Source organism: Strix aluco, chromosome 5 (assembly GCF_031877795.1).
Source record: "Strix aluco isolate bStrAlu1 chromosome 5, bStrAlu1.hap1, whole genome shotgun sequence".
In the NCBI taxonomy this organism is placed as follows: domain Eukaryota; kingdom Metazoa; phylum Chordata; class Aves; order Strigiformes; family Strigidae; genus Strix; species Strix aluco.
The window spans coordinates 39,986,535-40,013,034 of NC_133935.1; the positions used below are offsets into that span (position 1 = coordinate 39,986,535).

Below are 26,500 nucleotides of genomic sequence, written 5' to 3' on the forward strand. Positions count from 1 at the left end.
ATATATGTGAAGCTAATTTGATTTTAGCCTGCTGGCTTATTTCTACTAAAGTGAGTCCCTCTTGCTTTGTGTCCATTATTTCAGTTACTGTTGAATTTGTACCTGTTTAAAGTAAGTGCTAATTATCAAACTATGATGTGCTTTTTGGCTTTATTCATGATTATATATTCTTCTTAACATACACACTCCATTACTCATTGCAGACTAAATGGCACAATTCCTATGAAACTGGGAAGAATTTTTTTCCTGCACAAGTTGATAAGTATCACTTAAGTAAACTTGCTAAGAAACTGCATCACTTATGAAAATACCTAACTAGTCTTACTGGAATTTTAGAGTGTAGACATTGAAAAGTGTACACTTTGAGGAGATTTGCAAAAATCTTCTCAATGATGTGATATATTTTCTATGAGATTAATTACAGAAGCCAAAAAAATTTCATGATAAGCCAGGCAACTTAATGTGTCCTCTTTAAGAAGAGCAATCCTAGGAAACTTGTGAGAACTAGATGTATAAAACATCTAAGAAATCTTACTATATTGTGGGAAGGTTTGCATGAGTTTCTCTATCAGCTCATCTGTAACAAGGACTCTGCTGAACACATATCATAAGAATAGTTTCACTATGGACAACTGTGGTTCTTTCTTATTCATGTTAATACTTTTGACCAAATGTAAAGCTCTATAGGATGTAAACACACCACACACAATTTAAAACTGCATTTTTAATAAGTAACCCCTGTGAAAATCAGTAAAAATAAAGTAAAATAGCTGTTTTTTTCAAACAGTTGTGTTCTGTTGCATTGTTGCAAATGCTGTGAGGTTACCTAACATTTCTTATCAGTTATGTACTATATTACTGGTGTCTTTAGAATTATATTTTATAGGCATATAGATTTAATAGGCATTTATATTTCTTCAAAATTGTACAGATTTAGGGAGCTTTTTTCTCAGATTATTTTTCTTCTAGTTGTATCTATCTCCATAGTCATACCGAGCTGCAAACTGACTCAACTTCTTTGGGTGTGTTTACCCCAAGATTTCCGCAATTTTTAAGGAAAGCTGCAAGGAGCTTCAGGTTTACAATTAGATATTTACAGTTCTCTCTAGTTAGCATAACTCAATCAAAAAACCTTGAGGCAGCATTTGAATGACATTCATATTAATCCTGCGGTCACAATTCGGAGACAATGAAGTTAGTTGGGATATTTCCTGTGTCTCTTTTCTCTAAGCTGAGAGCACTGCTTGCTGATATAGACCATGGGAATGTGCCTATTCTTCCTGGAAACATAGGGAAATTGTGGGAGACACTGAAGTACTAGAAACACTTTGATGGAGTTTGTAGTCATTAGGCTATGCAAATCCCAGTCAAAACCAATCAAAAAACTATCAGGATATTAGAATTACAGTTTGTGTGGACAGGTCTAAAGTGCGGGGCAGGATATAAATTATAACTCAGGTTGATTTTACAGTAAAGGTATGGTGTTCATAACTTGGTAAAAATAGGTGATCATGGTATTCCCTCCATTTTCTGAAATATATAGTAACTCTTAATACATTAACTCTTAATTCTTGTCTTTAGAGTTAATGAGTACATCCAGAGTTTAAAAAATAATTTTTCATAGCAGCTTGCCTCTTACTGTTCTGTTCTGTTGTCAGCAGGTCTTGCTGTGTTAAAATCAGTCAGTAGAAGGAAGGTGGAACTCTATATTAATAGAGTTCAGTGAAAGGAATAGAAAAGCCTAGCTCCTGTAAAAGAAATGCTTTCAATATACTCAAATTCTTCGTGTTTCAAAATGTCTGAATAAATGGAAAGTATTGAAATGTCTTATAAAAAAAAATCCAAGAAAAAACCTAAGTACCCCCATATTGTATCTCCCTTATCATAACAGTTTGAGGAAAAAATGATTTAGGGACAGAAAGCAAAGTGTAGAAATAAGTCATTAATTTGTAACATGGCAAAAACCTAAGAGGTAATGTTCTCTAATTGTCAGCAACCTCATATAGTTCAATCTGGTAAGCAGGTTCACAGATTGATGACAACATGCGCAAGCTACATAAATTACTCAGGTCAATTGAAATTAAAAGAGATTCTGAGGAACTTTATAAAGGTTTAGAGAAGATAGGAGAACAGATGGCATGATGGCAACTGGAGTTTGTGGAGTTGAAGAGCAAGGGGGATGCATTTTGGAAGGAATGTTTTGAACTAATTGTAACCACATTACTACAGCAGTTTTCATTAGTTATAAAAACTACTTACAAGCTCTTTTTTAATGTTCTTGTAGCAATACTTGGTCAGGAAAAATGGATGAAAAAGCCATGTATTGTATTTGTGACAGAACAAATCAACCAACATATTGGGATGCAGTAGGAGCAGGAAGAGAAACATAAAAGCTGTAATGCTTTTACGATGGTGATAGTTGACCATCTTGAAAAATGTCCTGGTTGACTCTCAGAAGAAATAGTGGTCCTAAAATAGGCAAAAGCATTATGTGGAAATGATGAGCATATGAAGGGGGACTGAAAGCTGAGGGCAAGAAACTATTGAGTGGTATGCAAGAAGTAGTAGAGGGAATGATTACTGGACTTTACTGGTCCTTTCTTGGTACAAGAGCAGAGCAGTACTTAGCCCAACTGAAAGTCAGAAGATGCTAAAAAAGGCAATGCTACCTTTACACACAATTACCAGTCTGGAAGGCTTTTTGACACTAGATATAATATGGCTTGAAATGCCGCTTGATAAATGTTAGAGTGAACCCAAGAGGTCACTTCCACCGAAAGGGGTAGTCCTAGTCTTCTCACCCTTGCGTATCTCTTCTCCTCCTCCACTCATTCCTCAGGGATTAGTTTTCTGTCTCTGAGCTGAATTGGTTAGTCACTGTCTGAATTTACTGACTTGCAGAGGGGTCAGGTGAATGTCAGAACGAGGGAAGCTGCAGAGAGGGAGATGCTGAGAGCCCTCTCTCAGCAGCAGGGAGCTGTTAGATTGCTTCAGACCATCTCATTAACCTTGACTGAAGAAAAAAGGATTATAGACTTAAGTAGGTAGAAAGCCATGGTTACTTTAGTTTACACTCTGAGCATGAAAGGTTGCTTGTCTTCTAATTCATGCAATTAGGAAGAAATTTTCATACAGGCAATGTATTCTGTAAGTGTGAATGATCAGTTTTCATTTTTCCGTGGCTACCAGGCTGATCATGTACTGATCTGACACCTCTTATTTTCCAAATCTTCATTGCCTTAATTGCACAAGTCAGATTTGGCCTAATTATAAACTCAGTCTCATATACAACCATCTGCCAAAATTAACCATCTGTAAAAATTCAGCTTTTAGTTTTGAGAAAAGGAAAACCCTTTGAAATATATTGTAGCTGAACTCCAATTCCATGTGAAAAGTAATGACAGCTGAGACATTTATACTGAAAGATCTTTCTTTTAGCATGTGAGTATGAATGGTTAGAACTAATAAAATTTTATGCAATGCAGACATGTTGCGTAGCTCTAGCCATTGAAAGACAGTGGAGTATCCATGGACCATCCCTGAAAGGTACTCTTGTCTAGTACTTAAACATCGACAGGGAAAGGTACTTAAAAGGATGTCCTCCCCTTTTAGGGGTGCACAGGAATAAAAAAATATTCTTGAGTTTCTGATGCAGTAATACAGTCGCTGGCATTTTATGTTGTAGAAAGTATTTTGATCAGTCCCATCCCATTTTTGCTATCTTCAGCTTACATTGTCCTGAAACAACCTCATATGTTGCTTGAAATGACTAAAATGGCCGTTCTGGCAATTTGCTTTCCTTAAAAAAATAAATAATGTATATATCTCATGAAAATAATTTCAGAAAGAACTTGTAGAATTAACAATGGCACAACACATTTTAGTAAATCTTGAAAAACGAGTTTATGTTTATTTTCTGTGGTAAAAAGATGTACAGATGGAATAATAATAATCACTTAGATATTTTTGACAGATGAAAATGTTTTAAATTTAGATCAAAAACATAAAAAAATATTGTTGATTTGTTCCTACTAATATCGCAACTCAATTGCTTTAAAACGAGGCATAATATACTTGTAATTCCAACTTGCTGAGGTAAATGGCTTAATGCCTGCCCAGTGCTTACATTGTCTTACAACCGTACTTAAATGTTTTGAAGATTAGTTTCTAATTTGATGTGTCAGTTACCTGATTTATCTGCAGTCCCACAAGCATTAACTTCAAGGCATTTGAGATTAATCTCATCCATCAGTGTATCACTTTGCATAAATATTCTTTTCACAAAATAAATAGATTTATTCTTATTGTACTTATATTTTAATAACAGTGTAAATGTAAGATTGTGTTATTCTTTCACAGATCATTACCTTAAAGCTAAATTGTTCACTTTGGTTTTGAGTATGTATAGGAAAGCATCTGATTCAAATTATATAGGAAATTAAATGCTAAGAGATTAGAGCATTTTTTGGAAGTAAAATTATTTACTGGATAGCTTTCATGAATACATATGAGAGAACTGAGTTGAAATCAGGATCTGAAATTAATTTTTTTTTTCTCCCCAGTCAGAAAATTATTTAAATCTGGTTTTGTTTTACTCTGTGTTATTTGGAAACTGCTAGCATGATTCTCACAAACATTTCTTGGTTCAATACTAATGTATACAGCTCAGCTTCTCAGGTACAGTGATAAGAAGTACAAAATCAAGTTCTACTGAAATTTTAAAAATGAATAGTTTTAAATAGGTCTAGGGAGAATGTCAGCCTAGCAGTGTTATTTCTGATGTGCTCATTGAAACTTCATTTCATTACTGACAAATGTGTGGTCATATGCTCCAAGTTTTTGAATGTGAAGGTTTAACCTTACACATTTCCCAGGGAAATATCACAACAGACCTTCTGGTTAGCTAACTACTCTATCAAGAAACACTATGTAAATGAACAAAGAATAATAGGGTTTTTATTGTGACAAATAAGTTCAACATGCTCAAAGTCCTCAGGGTTTTTTCTGCATCTCCTGATAAAGGAAGATGAAAACCTGGCACCAAAGCCAGGAGATGCAGGTTTCATTTTTCGCTTTTGTTGTTTTTGTTGTATGCTACTTTTGAACAACTTGCCTTTAGGTGCTTTTAATCCTTTCCTCCAAAAAATTACCTTCCAGAAACCTCCTGCAGTTTTTGTAAAAGTTGACTATAGATTATTGTTAAAATGTCTGCAGCAGCTGTTTATGGGGCCAGAAGCCGACTTCATTGCCTAACAACATGTGTTTTGTTGAAAATAGAACATGGTGTGGAAAGGGTTATGTGTTTTAAAACTCAAACTGTTTCTAACAAACTAGGCACTGTTATGTTAAATTTTTCTCTGAATATTTACAGTGCATACTAGGTCTTCTTTTGACTTAGCGTAGGGTTTTGTATGCAAGATGCTTGTAAAACACTGTGTTAAATCTGTAAGCCCACATTTCTAAATCATGAATGGTATACAGGCACATCATTAATAGAGACTCTTTCATCCTACAGTAGAGCAGTGTGTGAAGACTACTTTTCATCCTTTTTACATGCTCCAAGGTAATCACATAGGTTTACAATAGTGCTTATAAAAGTATCTTTTGAATTCCAAAAGAGTGAGTGACAGCCTTTATTACTTATGTTAAAAATTTTAGGTGTCACTACGGATGATGGAAGGAAACCTGAAATAGCCCTTAAGTATTTCCCAAAAAGATTTAAAGCAGCTGAAAAGCAGAATGACCTTCTTCAATGTTGTCATTGGTGTTGAAAACTTTGACCAAAGGCTTGGCTGAATATTTGGTTGTTTTGGGACTTTTTAATCCCATCAAAATCACTTTCCTCCCCAACATTTTACAAGAGAAAATACATGTTAAATCATAATTTGAAAAGTTATCAACTGAGGTTTTGGAATATCAAAGTGAAAACTCAGTTCTGGTGCACTGAAATTTCCTGTTCCAAGCCTTTTAAAATTGATGCAGGTGCTACTATCTGGAATATATCCAGAGAAGCCAGGTTTTGTGTGAGTAAATTGGGAATACTTTTTATGTCAACTGTTATTTAGTTATTTATCAATGGGAGAAACTGCTCTGACTAATGAGGAGTGATCCCATTTAGAAGTTGCATGACTTAAAGTGTTGATTTTAAGTTGTTTGCTCCACTTCAGAAGCAACCACCTGGCTGGATACTGCATCCATTGTAATAGCTGCAACAATGCTCAGTAAGAGGTAGGGTAATCCTCTATTTACATTTCCTGGAGAGGGGAGCCTGTGAAACTAAGGTACTATAGAGAGTAAATAAATACGATTTGTAATCTGAAAAGAAGTAAGAGAAAGGCAGTGCTTTGTTTATTTTCCATTAGTGTTTTTTTATGTTGCTTCTGTGTCATGGAGCACTGGAACTCAGATGGGCTTTTTAGTTAGGCATAATGAAGACTTGGATAGTAGGATTGATCTCCATAAATATATCAAGAGAACAAACCGGAAAGACGGGAGTATAACTACATAAGCAAAGAAGCAGTGTTGCCATGAGAACACATTGATATAAACTGCTATCAGTACACTTAAACTGTACAGTACAAGAAGGCTTTTAACCATCAGAAAAGTAAAGATCTGGAACAGTTTCCCGAGATTCACCTCAAAAACTGTGTTCAGGCTCAGGGGAGACCTTATCGCTCTTGTAGCGAGGTGGGTGTTGGTCTCTTCTCCCAAGTAGCAAGTGATAGGACAAGAGGAAATGGCCTCAAGTTGTGCCAGGGGAGGTTTAGATTGGATGTTAGGAGAAATTTTTTCACTGAAAGGGTTGTCAAGCACTGGAACAGGCTGCCCAGGGAAGTGGTTGAGTCACCATCCCTGGGGGTATTTAAAAGATGTGTAGATGTGGCACTTAGAGCCAGGGTTTAGTGGTGAATTTAAGAGTCTTTTCCAACATAAGCAATTCTATGATTCTATGATTATTCCCTCCACTCCCACTTTACTTGTCCACTCTTTCTATTTGGTTTTATCTAGCCCTGTTACAAATGTAACCTACCTGCGGCATCAAAGGTGTGGGATATAACAGGACTGTTATCTGGAGCCTACCTGTGTCAGGTGTTACCTGAAGCCCACAGTGACTTTGAAAACTGGTACCTGCTGTGGAACAGGGCAAATAAAGTCCAGGAATACCAGTTTTTTGATTGCCTGTTGAGGAGGACTGTGTAGACCTTTCCCTGTATGTTGGAATTCAGGTTACTGATATCATTTGCCTTAGTAGCAGATGATGCCAGAGCTTTGCCAGAGCTTTTTTGGATGGACTGCAGAGTGCCACATTTGCCTGATGTTGGTCATGAAAACTTCACAATGGCAGAGGGACTGAGGATAACTACTGGAGCTCAATCCCAAGATCTTTATCATGATGCAAACCATATAATTTATGCAACCTCTGTTTCTCAGTTATCTTGAGTGCTTTTGTAGACCACCAATGTAGATAGCAGTTGTAAAACATCAGGAATGAATAGTCTCATGATATTATAATACAATACTGATGTAAAAAACTGTCATCCTTCAGCAGTGTCAAAGCTTATACTGGTATTGGCATATCGAAACAGTGGTGTTTAATCACATCTAAGCTCATAACTGTAAGGATGTAATACAATTAAGGTAGGTGAATGAAACACAATCTCAACTGCACTGGCATCCAGCTTTAGTCTGTGTTCAGCACTAATCCTTTTGTAATGAGGTCTTTCATATCGAGTAGCTCAGAAATTAGTGCTGAATTTATATCCCTATAAAGATACAGGGCCTATCAGGGATGTTAATAGAGAAATTCAGAGTTCAGAAACAGAACATTGTCTTTCTGAGGACATGTCTTCAGTTTAAGATCAAGTTGACCAGTCTGTGATTTATATTTCAAAAATCATCTTCTGCTTATACAAGAAAATATAAAAGGATTGAAAAGAAAAAAGGAAAATGAAAAAAAAAGCCACCTAAAACCTTTTAATTTTGTATAAGAATATTTTCTTTGGGATGTTCTCTTTCCACAGGCTCAAGCATGAACTGAAAACTCTTCATGTTTATAATACAGTTTATAGAAAAGTTTATGTGCATGAAAGAATAAGAATACACTTAACCTGTTTTACTTCATACTACAAATTAAATACTAGGCAGGATAGAGACATTTTGATCATGTACATGAGTTTCATCGTATGCCAAGTATTAAAACAGCTTATGTTTTTGCTGTTCTTGATATTTTTTTTTTTAATTTTGTCAGTGTAACAGTTCTCCCAACCCAAATTCCATGTACTTTGTAGCAGATGGTAAGAATTAAAGATCCAGTATAGAATTTCTGTAACAACTCTTATTCCATTTCCTTTACTGGTGCTTGAAGGTCTATGGTTTAAAAGGATGACTGTGTACATTTTCATTATAATTCAAAAGAATATTCAGGATAGTGCATTTTTTTTTGCACAAACTTGGCAAACAAGCAAGACATCTGAAATAAATCTTTAAAAACAATCTTTAATTAAGTATTTCACTTAAGAGAATGTCTTGTCATTCCCTGAGGAGGTTACATCATCCACCTCCATACAGTGTGAGAATCTTGTCCTCCCTGCCAAGATAATCTTGTATCTTACTTTGCCTTCCCCTTTCAATTACTTAAAAATGCTTTTGGATTTATGCTGGAAAACTCTTTCACAAGTTCCCAGGAGGGGGTGGGGGGAAAAAACCCAAAAAACTTCCTCTTCGGAGTTTGTGGGAGGTTTTGTTGAGTCAACTGAAGTCTGTTCTTCTGCTTATTTCTATTCTGATTGTGTAGGTATTTTGGATCTCAATGTCTCCGTTAACAGAACAAGTAAATATTGGTCTTTATCACTCTAAAGTGGTATAAAAAAATGTAAAATTTCAGTACCAATCCTGGATGACTGTAATGGAACTTTACAAGGAGGGGAAGAAATATCTCTTGCCAGTACATATGTCCTAAATAGACTGTGCTAAGTGCAGGACCTCTGAAGGTCCTCATAATCTTAGATTATGATTTAACAGGAAGATTTCTTTCAAAACATGTTTTTTTTAATTTTTAACCTTTCTTCCAATTGAAAAGTTTTTGTCCACAAAACTCCTGGTTCTTTGCAGAACTAGAATGCCACCTGATGGATGATTATCAGTAAATATTTATTTGGATGCCATTAAACAATCTCCAGAGGCAACATCCGTATATAATTACCTGTCTCTTAGTAACTTCAGTTCCCAGTGTTTGGGAACTAAACAAACTCGCTGTCATCCAGGACAGATTTAGGATGCATGGAAACTGCCTGAATCCTTGATTGTCAAGTGAGAATAAAAAGTAGACAAAATTTATTATGAAACAGATAACGTTTTTAAAGAGGCAAAGCCAACATTTTTAGAACAGCCAAATATTTTACATTGGTATCCTTACAGGAATGGAAAATAAACACATTCGTTTACATATTAAAAACACTGTTTTGTAGTTTACTGAATGTAATTACAAAATACCTGGATTACATTGATTTGCAAGGCAAACTCTATATCAGTTTACACTTCTTGCTTATCATGTTTGTCTTGGTTCCAGCTGAAACACACAAACCAAATGCAGCAGGAGTTGGGTTGCACCTTACTAAGTGCAACGGTAGCACATTGGCTGGAGCAGCCTGCTGCTTCTGCATCTGTCAGGGAGAACTGGAAGGGGTACAGGATGATAGCAATTGCCTGAGTTTGCATGAAATGAAGTTGGCATATAGTCTATGTAGCTTCCTAGTTTTCCCAAGATCTGGATGGTGGGAAAGAATAGTGTGAGTCATTTTCTCAGCACAGTAAGACCACGTATCTTAAATTTGTCTGTCTCAGGAAAAAGATGTGCATAACTTAGCAGAACTAGAGAATGGTTTTTCCTTCCAGCTGAAGAAAAAGTAGTGAAGAAAAAGTAGATCTGCATTTTAGCATTTAACAGGTTAGGTACTATTTTTATCCATTGACCTGGATACAGTTATTTCTGATTCATTAACAGCATACCTTAGAAGGGAACAAGGTCTGTAAGCATCTGGATACAGCAATTGGCTTTTCCTTTGCACATGTGGCTGGTGGAGTCCAGCAAGAGCCACTTTAGTATTCTGCTACCAAATGGACAATTAGCTGAAAAATCCTGTTCTTGTCAGTTGTCTGGCATTCCAGAAGTCTGAGAAAGCAAGTGAGTGTGCAAAGGTTAGGGGGAAGAGGATTTATGGCTGGAAACCTCATGGAAAGGCAAATACAGAACTGTAAAAAAAAGATCAAACAGCTGGGAAAGTGGGTTGCCCATTGAACTCATTTGAATGTAGGGGGCAATGGCACCTTTCCCTGCTTATGTTTGTAGCAATAACTCATTAATTTCCTCCCCCTTTATGCCATGAAGTACCCTTGTATTACATATTTTAGCTATTATATGAAGAACTGGGTAGAAGAGTATTCTGCATTTTGTAAATAACTGAATATGTGTTCAAACATTCTGTGTCTAAAGCACTCCAAAACTTACTCTGAAGAAGTGACCAGCACTTCTGTAGTCTGTATTTAAATCAGAATCCAAATAAATCACTCTGATACTCCCTGATGAATTTTGTTTACTTTTATAATCATTCTCCCTACTACGCATCATTGTTAAAAAAAATGAAGAATGGTATCAGTCACTAGAAAAGTATGCATCTGTTTTTTGTAATCATAACAAAGCATTTAGGGTGTGATCCAGAAACTTTTAGGTGTCTCACCCCGGCAGGGTGACGCACTGAGCTGTAGTTAGCCTCCATTTTGTTCAATAGACTGCCAAAAGGTTGTTCAAGAAAACTCGCATGTTGACTGGGGAGCTTCCCAGAAGTTAGGGTGCCCAGATGGAGGAGCATGTGTGAGACGAGGATACACATAAACGTTCTGATGCCTGTGCAGCGAACATGTCTTTTTTTTTCTATATAATGGCTTGCCAGTGTAAAATGCATAAACGTTCTGAAAAATAAAGGTCAGGAATGCCAGTGTACCCCCATTTTGCCCCTACTGACTAGGAAGACATCATAGGTGGGAAAGTGCCTCTGGTGGTAATTATGAGGTAGATAAGAGGAATACAGATATTTGTAAGTTGGAATTACCTTGTTTAGAGGAAATTTAACCCAGGTCTGTCACTCATTAGTGAGCACCCTAGTTGATAGGCTATTATATTTGGTTAGACTAGTGCCAGTCTTTTGAAGGACAATGATGGGTGTACACTGGACTTAATGCTTCAATTATGTGTTGTTCAGGAATAACGCAGTGTTTCTTCCAACTACACTGAAGTAATCTCAATGGTACCTGAGAGCTGTAGGGACCTTTCCAGTTCCAAATGTGCTTGCCAAAATACTCCATTGCTTACAGAACTAGGTGGTCATGGGCGATGGGTGGGTGACTTTTTTTTTCCACACCAAACTCACTCTTCTGGGGCTTGAGCAATATTTAGCATTTAAGCAGTATTTAGACACAGCCATTTAGAGTACTAAAGTTAGTGCTGCCATTTGCACAGGTGAAGGTAAAATGGATTACATTCCGTATAAATGCTCTTCTTTCACTTTAAGATTTTTTCCATGCTGACAGTAAATTTCTTAATTGGTTAAAGACAATTCTTCTGTGACTTTAATTATCTCTATCACAGCTAAATAACTAAATAGATTAGTAGATGTATGAAATAATTGTTATGCTTTTATGCTTCTGGATGCTTTGTGGTTAAAAAAAATAAAGGCAAGAGAGATCTTTTCTTTCTATTTTAATTTTCTCTGAATCTTCTTACAAAAGGCTTTTTAAGACGTAAGTATGAACATTAAGTTAGCTATCTATGACTGACCAACCAATGTTGTCTATGGCAGAAGTTCACAAGCTGTGCCTCTGCAAAGCAGCATGCAAACACTGCCTGAGGAGCCAATATTGAAAAATGCTTCTACCCCAGCATTAACAGAAGTGAAAAATAAATTTGGGAAGCCTGTCCCAGGGTGAATATTTCTCCATATTGTCAGCTAACCCTACTGTAGCCATGGTTTGGTTGTGGTTAACTGGATGATTTGTTCAAGAAACTGGGCTGAAAAAATCCGTGGCTAACATGATTTGAATGGAAGAAATTTTGTAATGAAGAACCCATTCATCTGTGTAGTTACTACCTCTCCCTGTGGAGATTTTTTGCATTTTATTATTTCCCTTTTTTTTAAATTTTTTGGATGATTTCTCCTTAATTATGATTCAAATTGTTTTCAGTACAAACTAGATATTTGGAAATGTCCAGACTTTCCAATGTTTGGCTTATTTAGCAATGTGGTATTCCCCTTGCTGCTTTCCACTTAAGCAATTAGCTGAACATTAACCAGCATGATTGAGTATCTTAGATAACATTCTGTGAAAAAGATGCTAAAGCACTCATTCAGCAGCCTTTGTCAACACTCTAGATCATAAATGAAGAACATAAATGAAATATTTGTTGATTTACAACTGAAAGGATGGCTTTCAACCCATTGGATGGCTAGCTAAGTCTCTGAAATGCTATTAACTGAAATTACAGATTGTGACTTACAAGCAATAATAAAAATCATTTGCAGAATGATCAAAAGTGCATACTTGAAAACTTTAATTTGAATTATCCTTTCTAGTATAATAATTTTTTTCCCTTTCACAAAAGCAACTTAAATATTCAGTATTTAAGAGATTTCAGAATATTTAAACAATCGAATAATTCTTGAGCCAAAAATAGGAAGAGGCACTTTGGTATACTGGTCTGCCTCCTGTCTACCATATATCTTCAATTTAATGCTGGTAGATGATGTGTGACTAAATCCTGTGGCCAGCTTTGAAAATCCCATTTTTGCTTAGAAGTAATTATATATGGAAATCTGTTAAGAGTACTGTAGAGGTAACTTTCATTTATGCTTAGTAAAGTGTAAAACTGGAATCTATTTATAAAGCTGTTGTTTAAGCTTCCCTTTTGTTCTGTGCTTGATTTAATTCAGTCTATTCAAGTTTTGCTCAAACAGCAGGTTTGGTCATTAGTAAATAACACAAAAATAGCTTAGCTCTTTGATCTATACAGTCCTTACATACAATGTGCCTGTAGGCATGTGTAATATAAATATTTGTAAGTGCAAATAATTAAAAGATTTTGGATAGTAGGCATGTTGAAACTAGCAGTATTTTGCAGATTTTCAGTTCCTGTTGGATGACACAGGGAACAAACAAGCAAGAAAAACCTCAAATCATCTCAAAATTTACAAAACATTTGTTTTTAATAGCAGTTATAAAAATTATTATGCTTTTAGATCACATTATTTACATAGGAAAAATGTGTAGTCTTATTTGCATAATTATAAAATGCATAGTTATTTTAAGGGTCATGTATGGGTTGTCTCTAGATCCAGAAGTGTAAAAATTGACAAGATACATCAGAGTTCTGGTTTTATCTGGAGTGTGCTGCTGCTTTTATTAATATTACTCAGTCACTCTGGCAAAAAAGTATTTCCAATTAAAGAGTTTTGTTACTTTTTTGATTATTAGACTGTTAGGTTAAACATTGTCCTATGACAGTGACACAAGTTAGTGAACAAATCTCATTTTCCTTTTACATACTACTCAGTATTGAGAAACCCAATAAAGAAATGGACGATTTCTGGCATGAACTTCATCTCCAAAGCACACATAAGGGAAACGCTCCTGAACTCCAGTGAGTGTAACTGCTAGTCTACTGTTTAAAGGTAGAAATACTTTTTCTTAATTCTTAAAAGCAGTATAGTTAGTCCATTTTGGAGCTGGTTGTCATTAATATCTTGTCTTTTTTATAACAGTTCCAAAAATCATAGCGGGGAAGTTAACCTGAAGTTTGTTAATTTGAGGTCCACTTCGGTTTCCTCTGTGATTTTGGAGCTTATGTGAGGAGAGAGAGATGTTTCTCTGACCACTTAAAGCTAGCTCTTAAACAACTTTGAGCTCTTACACATTGCAAGGAGCTCTCAAAGGTCCTTTCAGAGACTAGCAGCATCTTTGTTGCATCTTTCCAGAGATTCAGTTGTTCATATATGTATAACTACAAAGCTTTGCATAGCATAATATACAGAGGTTTTGTAAGAAAGAGTGTTAAGTACCTAACTTCAAATTAGGTACTTATTCTCAATTCTTCACATAGGTAATTATTCTCAATAATTATTTGTACAAATATTAAATTAAAAGTATTTCTAAATGCTAGTTATGTTGAAGCAAGAGGCATTTTCAAAAGACATGCTGCATATTGAATATGTACTTTGTGTAGAATATTGTTGATTTCTTTGTGTGTAGGTCTACCCATCATCGGGATCCTGTGGTGTCTGAAGATATGGTTTAGGGAAAGCCAAATGCAGGCTTCACCAAAAGGTCAATCCTGGCTTGTCCCATCTTTAACAGAGCATTTCTGCTGTCTCAGTTCCCTGGATCAAAAAGCTGATCTGCCTGAAAAATAGCACAGGAAAACAAAAATGGAAGTTGTCTGCCTGGTGCAGCTGGCTAAACCATCTCACCAGTGCCAGTGCAAGACGTAGGGGGAGGAGGCTGGATTGTCTTTTCCAGCAGCAGCCCACACTGGCTTTACCTAAATGAGTCAGGAAGCCATATTCTAAGAAAGCAAATGACCAGTTTTACTTGAGAGGTGAGATGAATACAAGATTTAAGATATAGAAGAGAGACATTTACTTGTGATTTAACAGCTTTAGGTAAAGTGCCCGGCAATGCTCCATCATGTTTATGTAGCTCCCAAGCAACCTTTATCATCATGCTTTCTTAGCCCCTCTAGGTTACTATAATGACACTTACTCTTTTAAATCTTTGATTTTGTCTCTTTGCTCTCCTAGAGAGTTTCATCTATGTTGTTTGATATGCTTTGGTCATAAATTGAAAGGTTGAATAGTGTTTGAAGGCAAGGCTGGAGACAAGAGCTCTCTACCTGTCACAGGGAACAGACAGGGATGAGATGTATCTTGGTTTGTGCAAAAGCAAATTCTGGTTTCAGTCCTGCCCTCGTGGAGGCTCAGGAGCCTGCACAGGCAAATTCCATACTTAACAGTAAATGTACACCATCATCGGCTCTTGCTGACAGCTTTAGTCAGCTGGCACAAGAAGCTTCACAACCCGAGGCAACTTTCGATTATCCATAACTTAAATGCTTTAACATTCTGGAGATAAAGATCTGCAGCTTAAACTTGGCACAGGGCTCTGTGGGAAACCAGCAAAGCACAAGGAACAACAGAAGGCGAGGAAGTTCAGGCAGTGTAGCCAAGGAGACACCCAGGTGCATCGCAGCTAGTTATCTGGTGGTTTTCTGGCTGAGTCTCACAAGCCTGTGTGAGTACATTGCATTGCTGTTCCCTATAGGATTTAGGAGGAAAATGTAGTACCAAAGCCAAGCTGCTGCTCCTGAGAGGCCAGGGCACGTCACTTAGAGAAAATACATTTGGGCAGAGTCCAGTTGTGGTTTAGCTTGCAGTTTAAGTACCCAAATGTAATGGCTGTGATCATGAACTTTCTCCTTTTATCTTGCTGTGGTCAGGTATCATTTTGTTCCTTATCAACCATTATCGCATTAGAGGCACAAGGTTATCAAATACCTTATCAGGTAAATGACAAGTATTTAGTTAGCTTTATGTTGATGATGAAGAATATTGCAAAGTTTGTCTCTTTCTCTTCTTCGGTATCTGTAAACTTTGCAGAAACCCACCTAAGCAGAATCCTGTGCAAGTAACCTGATGGCTCAATACCAGGTTTTCCACTATTAGTCTAAAGGTACTTGCTTCCAGAAAAGATCAATTAAGTGCATTTCTGTGGTTCCCTGCCGTGAAGATTATACTATAGTGGTACGAATATGTCCTCATGAAAGATGAAGAGTATTGTTGCATTTAGACTTCAATGAAAAACATTACTACAATCTCTTGTTACTTCATCTTTGGAGATTGCTTACTTGGGATTTCTTGTTTCTTTTCTTTTTACTAAATAGACTTGGATTATCACTTGCTTTTGTCTTCAACTACTCCTACTTAATCCTCTTGTCAAAGCCCAAAGCTCCTGCGGGAATCCAGTGACAGATGATGTGAATGACATTGCAAAATTGGTAAGTAGCTTTTCTTTTATATTATTCTTTATGTTAAAATTAATCAGTGGCTAATGACACATTTTTAAGCAAAGTTAGCAAATCTATATTAGAACCAGGGTAATATTTTTAAAAAAATTAAAATTCCATCAACATCTGTCACTTGATCAAAACCAAAACCTTTGTTGCAGAGACTGGAGAATAGTTTCAGAGTTCATTGAAGAAATGACCTTCTTGACCAAGCTGGAGTGTATGTACATATGTGTTTTCCTCCCTCCAAACTTCTATAAAAATTGTCAAAAGTCTTGATTTCCTCAAACATTGTCTGGAATTAGATTGCCTCTCGTGCAGATGAAAGATTATTGTCTTTGTGTTACTGATCTGCGTGGAGCAGACTGGCGGCAAACACAACTGAACCAGAAGACTTTACCTTAGGTACATGGCAAACTTGTGCCATATATAACAATAGTATCGTATTAGACATCATTGTAACAATCAAGGCAATAATGATTGAACAGCTCTTACAGTCTTTAGATGTGAGTGGGCTACACTCATTACGTGTTTCTCTACTTGCTGTACCTAGAAGTTCAGGTCTGAAGGACTCATGGCTTCATATAAGAACTGAATCCATTTAAGTACATTTTAACTGTTACTTAATTGAACACTGCATTAACCTGAAAAACTGCATCTCCTTGTGTGAAGTCAGTTGGTATTTAACTCCAGTGAAGTCAGTGATTATGCTAACTTACAGTAGTGTAGGATCTAACACCAAAGTTTTTAAGAAATAACAACCATACCTTCATCTACATACTGACTTTAGCTGAAAATTATGGCTTCATTATGGAAAAAACAGTTGCAATACCAGCATTAATATTATCAAACACTTAATTTGGAGTCCCTTACATTTGCTGCCAGTGCAGTGTTCTTAACTTGTTTTCTTTGGGCATTGTTATATACATTGGCACATAGTGTAAATCTCTGGGGGTGCTCTGTAGTCCTGCTCAGATGCTTACTGTTTCACATTAGTCCCTCTAGGCAGAATTCTGAAGTATTGGCATGTTTATTCAAGATAATATTTCAACTCTTGAAAGAGTATTAAGCTTTGATTTAAACCTGTTGAAAGCATGACAGAATAACAGAACTCCTGTGAGAGCTGGTGAAATTGTCTAGTACAGGAATAGCAATAACATTTTGTCAATTATGTATATTCAGAACAAATGCTTTAACTTGCCCTTTAGTGCAATTTAAACTTCAAGAATGTATAAATACAGGTTACAAAAATTTGCATGCAGCTTGAGCAATCACACTTTGCTTTTGAGATATACTATGAAAGAAACCTAATATAAAAATTAGGTTAGTTTTTAATTTGACTGTGACTTTATTGTGTTCCTACATCTTCCTCCAGCCTAGTCCAGCAACTGCAGTTCTTGCACATATCCCTGCAAGCACTTTGTTTCCATACCCCCACCCTCCTTCTCATCCCTTCTTAGTTCTCCACATGCAGCATGGTTGCTTGCTCCCTCCCATGCCCCCTAGGCATGATGTCTACCTGAGCAATGTTTCAAGCACTTGCCAGATTTATATCCCCTTTTGCTTGGGCTGCTGGCTGAGCAGGAAGGACTTTGTGTGGCAACTGTTCTGGTGTATGTGCTGCTTGTCCTGGAAGAAAACCTCTGCCAACTGTTCAGGTTGCACTGTGCTTCTGCTGCTCCCAAGCCTGAGCAGAGTCGGGTAGGGCTGAGCTGCTATGGCCTCAGTAAGGATGCTGTACGGTCCTTTTCCTGACTTACACCCATACCTTTCAGATTCTCTACCAAATGCAAAATTTGGGTGAAGTTAACTAGCAAGCTCAAAGATATTTTGGGTTGGAGAGATAACAGAGAGATGCGAAAATACAAAGCCCAGACACCTGTATTCTCTCTGTTTTGAGTTGTGCCTCTAAGAATGTTTTGAGGAAAGTCTGTATCCCTGTTTTGTCTGTCTGTGTTAATATTTGCATAGAATTTTCATGTGGAAATAATTTCCATAAAGCCACTTGAGAATTGAAAGGATAACATGGGAAGAAGTTTAGTATCTTAAATTTAGTATAAGAACTCTTGGCTTCCATTAAACTGACTATATTGCAAGTTGGTCATTCTCTTTTGAAATGCCACACCATGACAACTACACAAAAAGGTTAAAGTACTTTTAAAACAAAATAACATTAGCTGACAGCGTAAATACAAGAAGGGAGAAATTCACAGAGATTGCTAAAAAGTACAATTTTTAATGCTATATGAAATATATCCTTAGTGCATATAATATGGACTCCGACATGATGTTGCTTAAAAATAAGTGCAGGAGACCCTACAACTCTTGTAAATTACTATAAATGTTTTTGTACCACTTCTGCTTTTTGAAACAAAATATCCTTATTGAATTAAGGAATGATATTCTGATGACTTATGTCTTCAGAGTTAGACATAGAATCCATAGGTGGTTCGTTGGGTTCTTTATTGATCCTATTGGCCTTTAAAAGTCTTATTTCTCCACTGATCCAAAGACTTTGTTCCAGTAGGACATATGTCTTTAATAAATGTCCTTGCCTTTCACACTGAGAACAAATGGTAACACCGAGGATTTCACAGAAGTTAATGTTATTGCCCATAGTTATTGTGATGTTATCCACAAGCTCTATCACACCTGCTGAGAGTGGTACGATGGTTGTTTCTAAAGGCTTTAATCTTGGCCATGCTGTCGTGTTCTTTAAACCCTTTTGTCCAAAGTCATATCTGTGTGCAATAAACTAGCTCTTCAGCAGTAGTACACAAGTCCCAGTTTAGGATATTGGCCTCTCTTCTTCCTGTCTCATCAAAAATGCTCGGACATCAGCTTAGATTCAGTATGGCCTGAATCCTCCACTGAGGCAGATTATGATCTCTTCATCTCCCCAAAATGTTTGTCTTCCTTGGGCCTTTTCTCCTCACTGTAAAGGTATATCACCATGTCTCACCAGCCATTCAGGTCTATAATGAAGGTGTTCATTTTGGCTCTTGACACTTCACAGACCCTTTTAAGCTGACTTTTAAAACCTCCATTGTTTTTTCTGTCATAACAGAAAAAATTGTTTTTGTAGCTCTCTGTCTGTACAAATTCGCTTTTCTTCCAGATTCTTGGTGGATAAAAATCCAGTCTACTGAAAAGTCTTCTTCTGGCTTCTATTTCTATAATTTTGCCCTTCTGTCTATTAATTTGCTGCTCTGACCCTGTATCTTCTACTTATTTCCTTCAAGCTGTTCCTCCTTTTTTTCATTACCAATGGCAAGCTTCTTGGTTTTGCCTTCAAAGGCACTAACTATTAACACTGCCTGTGATGTCTTAACATGCACTGAGTTTGCCTTCTTGTCCTAGCTTCTCCTCGTTATTTCCATGGTATCTGTTATGCTCTTCGTGGCTGCCAGAAGAATGCTGCTTGATGAACTCCTGGCAGATTCTCATACTCTTCCTATCGCATGCTAAAATTCTTTGCAGCATGAATCCATGTCCCCCTTCTTTCTTTTTCCTACTCTGTTCTTCCTGACTTCTACTGCAGTTCACCTACTGCTTGCAAAACAGTGCCACAATTGCCTACCAAACTCTTTTGCTTGTAGCTTGATACAACCTAGTCTTCATTTATTTGGTTCTGGGCTTCTTGTTCCAAGTTCTGTAAACCCCCTATATTACTGGTAGAAAACCCCTGAGCATGGCTGCAACTGGGTTCTGTTCGACTGCATTGTATTCTAGGAATATCAGAAGAACATGCCTCAGTCATACTTTCTGTGAATATAGACTAGGGATGTCTACTAAGCCTAAGCTATTGGAAAATAAATAAGGCACAGTGAGTGGTGCCTGAAAATGTGGGTCATTTGCCTGATCAGTTTTGTGTTGAGTGATAAATTGAGGACAGATGTATGGTATAACTTGTTTTGAGTGGTGTTAATCTGGATTTTCACTAGCATCATACTAGACTCATACCACAAACTGGAATAGGAAAGAAAGAACAGACTCAATAACAATAAGGCTTCTGAGCATTAATCAACCCAAAACCAAACCAAACGCGTATCTCTTCATACCAAAATGACTTGTATTTTCTGTAAGATTAAATTTATTCAACTCTTTATAATATAATTTTCTCATATGAAGAATGTGTCCTAAGTAAAATGGTTTTAAGAAGCAAAGCACAATTGAACAATCATTTTTTGTTTGTCTTTTAATAGTGAGAACTTTAAAAGAGCATAATTTCATACCTGTAGAGAACAAAAGTATTTACAGAGTACCCATTCTGCATTACTAATCACTTGAACTTCTGCTTCTTTTTAAATGAAGATATCTGGAGGGAAACACGTTACTTCATGAACAAATGTTCTGTTTTATGAAACTCTAATTGCAACACCTGTCAATAAAGCCTGTCCCAATAAAGTCAGCAGAAATCTGCATTGCTGTAATTGTGACTCTGATTTTGCATTAGAATAGGAATCTGTTGTATGTTTGTTAAATATGAACATCAAACCTACGTATAGGTAAAATTTTCACTGGGCTGTGCAGTTTTTATAGAATGTACTTTATATACTCTATATATTTTGGTTTCATCCATTAACAAAATCTGATATTCACCTCCTCCTCCATGATCCACTTGTTTAATGCAATTTCTTTCTTTTCAATGTTGGAAGCCCAAACAATAGCCAGCATTTACTGACCACGTTGCTTGTTCAAGACATGCTGTTTCATACACTTTGCCTCCACATTGCATCTTTTCTGTAAATGTGTACTTTACAGTCTCTGCAACATTTGATATTTATTTTTAAATGGCTCTAACTCTCCTGAGTGAAGGGGTTATAAAAATGATCCAGTGTTGTTAACCTGCAAATAATCTGCCACTGTGACTATAAGAAGTGTGAATGGAAATCGTTAGCATGTTGTCTTAAGCCAAATGATGAGGATTTTATTAACTGCTTCATTAGCAGATGAGATAGAGTAGATTGCAGAGATGATGGACAGAAAGTGGAAGCTCCTGCAGGAAAATAAAAGCCTAAGATGCAAAGGGAGATACAGAGTTATTAATGAGTAGGAAAAGGGGAATGATGACAAGAGAAAAGGAAGGTAGAAATGGTAGCCAAAAGGAAAGTATGGTTTTCCCATCATATGCCCCAGAGTAAAAAAGAAATCACTAACAATTGTAAATGATAATTTTTACTTTATTAACTTACTTTATCTTTGATCTGTGTATAAAAAAAAAAATATCTACACTTGTCTCCTTAAAATTTTTAAAACAGTCACAATAAAGAGAATTTCCAGGAGCAGTAGCCCTTATTTCAAAACACTTGACTGCAGTTAGGCCATCTCTCATGTTCTGCTGTTGCAATGAAAGAGTAGCTTATGGAACCCAAATCACTTTTACAACATCCCTTTTTCATCTCCCTGTATATGTGACCATGATCATATTTTAAAAGTATATTTGGGTTATGCAATACAACAGTGCTGTATTAAATATTCAGATGTCTCTATGTTAAAAGGAATCTTACACTTCCCAGTTTGAGATTTTGTTACAAATGGCAATATAGCACTTAATATTGGTTTTATATGGATTTAAATATGTAAGTCAAGATGCCCTGTTTTTCATCTCTTCTCAGACCCTGATAGGGTTTCTACAACCCCACACATCCATGAAATCAGAGAAACTTTTTGTGGCATTTTAATTGCAATGCAGGGTTCTTTTAGTTCTATACGCTACTTTCCAAGGTTATCAGGTGATGTTCTCTATAATCATCAAAACTGTTACTTTTGTCTAAATCAAGGTAAGTCATGGAGGCAGGTGTTTTGTTGCCCCCAAATTTATTATTGTACTTAAGGAGTTGAGTACAGGAACCAAAAAAGCCACTTCAGGACGCAGGGAGTTTCAAGGGATAGTCCCTTTCAGTCCCTCTTTGCTCAGGTAGCTCAAAGCGCTCTTGTTGTCTGCCCCTTGCTGGGAGCCACAGCAGTCAGGCACCCTGCACAGAGTGGGTATGCAGAGTCCTTTCATTCCTTTCTGGATCATTTCAACAGTTGAAAATCAAGCGGTTGGTTTTGGATCGTAGTCTTGGTGGTTAGTCTTCAATGAAATTTCAAGATTCATTTCAGGAAAGCAAGAGAGTACCAAATGCACAGATTTAGTATAATCATATTCTTCACTCTTACATCAGGGGCTCTACCCTATTTTCTGCATGTGAGTTGAGAGGTCCAACTGGGACACAAATACAACTCCCTCACTTGGACTGAGCTCCATCATTTACCATCAGCAGAGCATCTGGCATGTGGAGTTTAATCAATAAAACTTTAACAAGTTGTTTCATCTTGAGGCAGGGCATATATTTTGTGTTTGACACTCTCCCCCCCAATGATCTTCATTTTTAGTAGTAAATTCAAAAATATCTTTTCCGATTCACAGTCTGTCAAGGAGAAAAATACCTGAGGCTGAGCTGTATTCTCTGGCTTTGTCTGAGAAGCTGTAAGAGCTCTTGGGCAGTTACATTTTTTTAACTGTGCATGCAAAGTGCTTGACAGGCTCTGATGACAGTAGATTGTATACATAATGCATATCAATTCTTGTAGTGTTCATTGATATGGAACAAATTTAATCTTCCAGTGACCTTTCTTAAAGAACGGTGCTTTTGCTGACATTGCTAAGTATTGAATCCCTCTAGAGTGAGTATGGGAAACTTTGCACATACAGTAGCATCTTCACTATCTTTGCTGATTGAAGTGCTACTAATCCTACCTTTCTAGGCACACAAAGGAAGCTGGAAAAGAAACTGGATTACCTATTAATGTGTCATGATGTCAGAATGTTTTCAGAGGAAGAAAAAATATACAAAAAATTGTGGATGAGGATTTAGAATAAATTGGATGCTCTAAATAAAAAACAAATGTATTGCATATTTTTCAGTATTTATAGTATCTTGAATCAACTTCCCAAAATGCCAGGTAAGTAGAAATTGATACAGGGAATTCTAGTGAGACTTCTGCAACTGCTACTTTGGGAATGTGTAGGTATAAAAATAAAAAAAAAAAAGATCTGTGGAAAGGAATTTACCAGGATCATTTGTATAAAACTTGTTTTTTAAAGCTGTAGGAGAAAGCTAGGTGTCATTGAACTGAAAGATTGTGGCTCAGCCCACGTTGTAAATAAAAAATTGTTTGGAATTCACTAGTGACTGACTGTGCGTAAGTATTGTCCTTGATCATTTCTAGAACCACAATATTTTGAAATTGTTGTTTTAATTTTTAATTGGAACTAAATTTTAATTAACAAATAAAACATTCTGTTGTGCCAAACAAAACACTACCTAAAAACTGCACAGGAAAAAAAAATAATCCCTGTGCTGGTTGCTATAGCAGCAGAATCAAAAGCAGCCATAACAGAATGATCTTTCACCTGAAGAAGAAGAAATGCTTTGGTGAACAAAGTACAGATTCTGGTTCACCAAAGAAATTATGTATGTGCTTATTGTGTTTTGACTGAATGGATTTCAAACAAAGATGAGAAATATCAGTTGAATCTTTCACTGATACAAAAGAAAATAGGTTTGCTGTATCACTAAGTATCATAGTATTGGTAAACCTTTTGAAAAAAGTACTTCAAGAGATTGTGGATCCTGTCAGTGTCACCCTCTTCATCTCCCCACTCAGCACATTCCCCAGATGATCAGCCACGTCTCACAGTAGTGTTGGATTCCATCTGTGGCAGATTGCATTGTATATTCAGTGAGAACCCTTCTTCCACTCTTGTCCTTGCTTCAACACAGCCCATACTCACCCACATCTGCAAAGCCACATTCACCTTACATGTGCAGAAGCTCTTCTTTGCCCCAGGACATTGCTGTGATATAATTATATTGCTTATTGTTAGTAAGAGGCACAGCTTCAAAATTAAAGATGTGCTCAAGTGTTTTTCTGACCTGGTACATAACTAAGGGCAAGGCAGGGAAGATTCAGATGCTTGCTGAAGTTGGAAATTATTTGAAGGAATGAGCCTTAGAGACTACTAAGTCCTCTACTGTTTGCAGTGGTTGGGGTTAGATAGAAATCGTTACATAAACACTTCAAGACATGCCACTAAAAGATGAAAATGCAGTGGAGTTTCTGCAGTAATGAATAACCTCATATCACGTCTCTTTACCACATTACTGATTTTAATTCTGCTGGGAAGTGGTAGCATTAAACATGATCAGATCGGATCTGGGAATGTTACAGAGGTGTGGAAGGATGCTTCATTTGTGAGCAAACAAGAGTCAGTAGCAGTTCCACTGGAAACCGAAGTATGTAAGCTTTTGCACCTGGTAGGTTGCTGAAAATTTGTGTTGAATATTTGATAGATTTTGTTGAGTACGGCCATGGAAATTAAGCCTTACTTTGTTTAGTCAGCAATAACTTTTTTATTATCTGTTTATTGTAGGTTGGAAATCTCCCAAATGATTATATGATAACACTTAAATATGTCCCGAAGATGGATAGTCTGGTATGTACAACCACTTCAAGTTAATCCCAATAAAATAGCCCACTGGAACCAGTAATGGCAGTAGCATTTTGTACCTAGTCCTATAGCTTAGTAAGTTACAGTTAAATAATGGTTATTTCACTTTTCATATACTTTGCAAGTATTCATTTAAAAGAAATGTAGAGATTCCTGGAGTCACTTAAACCCTTTTTAATTACAGGAATCTTAGAAAAATGATTCTTCATATTAAATTTTTTAACATTTTCTCTGGAAAAAGTCAGACTACGGTATTATTTCATCGTGTCAATTGAAAATTGTTGCTGGCTTAAAGAAATAGTTTCTCTATAATTGTACTTTGGAATATACTGTAGAATGTCCTCCTCGTTTCAGCCACTGGAAATGCCATTAAAGCACAACAAATACTGAGTAGCCAATAAAGAGAACCCTAAATTCAGCAAGTGGTAGTGTCACTAACTAAACAAACTGGTAGAAAGTGAGGACATTATTTCATTCAAACATGCTTTGTATTATTCTTTCTATATAATCCCATAGTTAATACATAGTGATACTTTCAAATAACCATCATCTACCTTCTTTAAAATTCTGTAACATTTTGTATTAAAAGCTTTTTTGTACTATCTTATTGCTTATTTTACTAAATATTTTTGATGTTTTTCCTTAATTAAAAAAAATATTATTAGAATGATGCATGGTTGTTGCATACACTGCAAGAAAAAGGAGAGAAGGAAACAAGGTGAAAGTAGAAATTATGCTGAACGCTATACTGTACTCTATTGTTTTAAGGAAAGACAAAAAGTAAGAAAAGGACTAGTTTATCATTTAAACTGAACACTATTGTGCCTGTCTTAAGAACTGTACACATGCATCAGCAGTTGGAAATCATCTGGTAGGTGTAAGTTTGTGTCTGTACAAAGTTTTTATTATGAAAATCCAATTTGTGTGATACACATGTAAAAATGCATTCTATCCTACAACATCGTTACAAATCTAGCAATATTGCCTATTGATAAAATGATTCCCTATTGAGAACGATGCCAGAAGCAACATTCTCTCAGTCCTGAATAATAAGATGGCTGGAGGAAAAGGAGGCTGTGGGACAGAGAAGGGCCCTGAGCTGTGAGGTTACGAGGTATTATGGCAGATCTGGCAGTGTTCTTACGAGTTTTGTTGGGAGCTCAAGATGTTTACTAAAACTTAGAGTACTTCAGAAAACCTGGTTTAAACTTGATTCCTTAGACAGAAAATCTCTGCAGAACAAATGCTATGGGAGTCAGGTACTAGATACTATATAATATAATTAAACTAATGGAAAAATTTCCATTTCGGAAAATAGCCAATATCCAGAGAAAAAGGAAGTAAGACTGGCTTCCACCATCCCCTGGCTGCAGTGCTTTTTGAAATTCTATTATTTTGGTGCTTGATGTGATGAGATTCTTGTCTGTGGAGGACAGCCATAGTCTAAGCGCTGCTCCCAGCTTTCTGGATGAGGGTGGTAGCTGATGGGTGAGAACTGGGCTGGGTCGGGGTTGTCCCCTTCGCCGTGCTCCTGGGGAGGTTGGCACGGCGGATGAAGAAGGCCAGGGAGCCTGCTTGAGTCATGACTCCTGGTTGTTCTCACCGCTTAACTCTTACCTCGCTCCACAGTTCAGTTTTGGCTGCCAGTACATGGTTTCTTTTCTATAATTTAAATGCCATGTCATCTTGCTGCATCATATCCAGAAACTTAGATCCAGTTTACATTTATGACAAGCAGCCAAGAAATAAATGGGAAGAAGAGAAGTTCAGAGCTGGGATTTCCATATTCTGTTTGCTCGTACACAACTTTCAGTCATGGTGATGGTTCAGCTCTTGGCCACATGTCTTTGCAAGAGGATGTATTCAGCGGTATTCACATCCCACTTTGACAA

The 26,500-nt window shown here is 36.6% G+C and overlaps 1 protein-coding gene across 2 annotated transcripts in view; it reads left to right on the plus strand.

Moving 5' to 3' along the window:
* The window catches only part of KITLG (KIT ligand), a 57,253-nt gene that overhangs the window by 9,973 nt on the left and 20,780 nt on the right, over positions 1–26,500 (plus strand). For both annotated transcript variants that reach the window (XM_074827097.1, XM_074827098.1), the window contains exons 2-3: positions 15,986–16,099; positions 24,531–24,593. In XM_074827097.1, the coding sequence (XP_074683198.1) occupies positions 15,986–16,099; positions 24,531–24,593 (177 nt within the window). The remainder of the gene's footprint in view (positions 1–15,985; positions 16,100–24,530; positions 24,594–26,500) is intronic.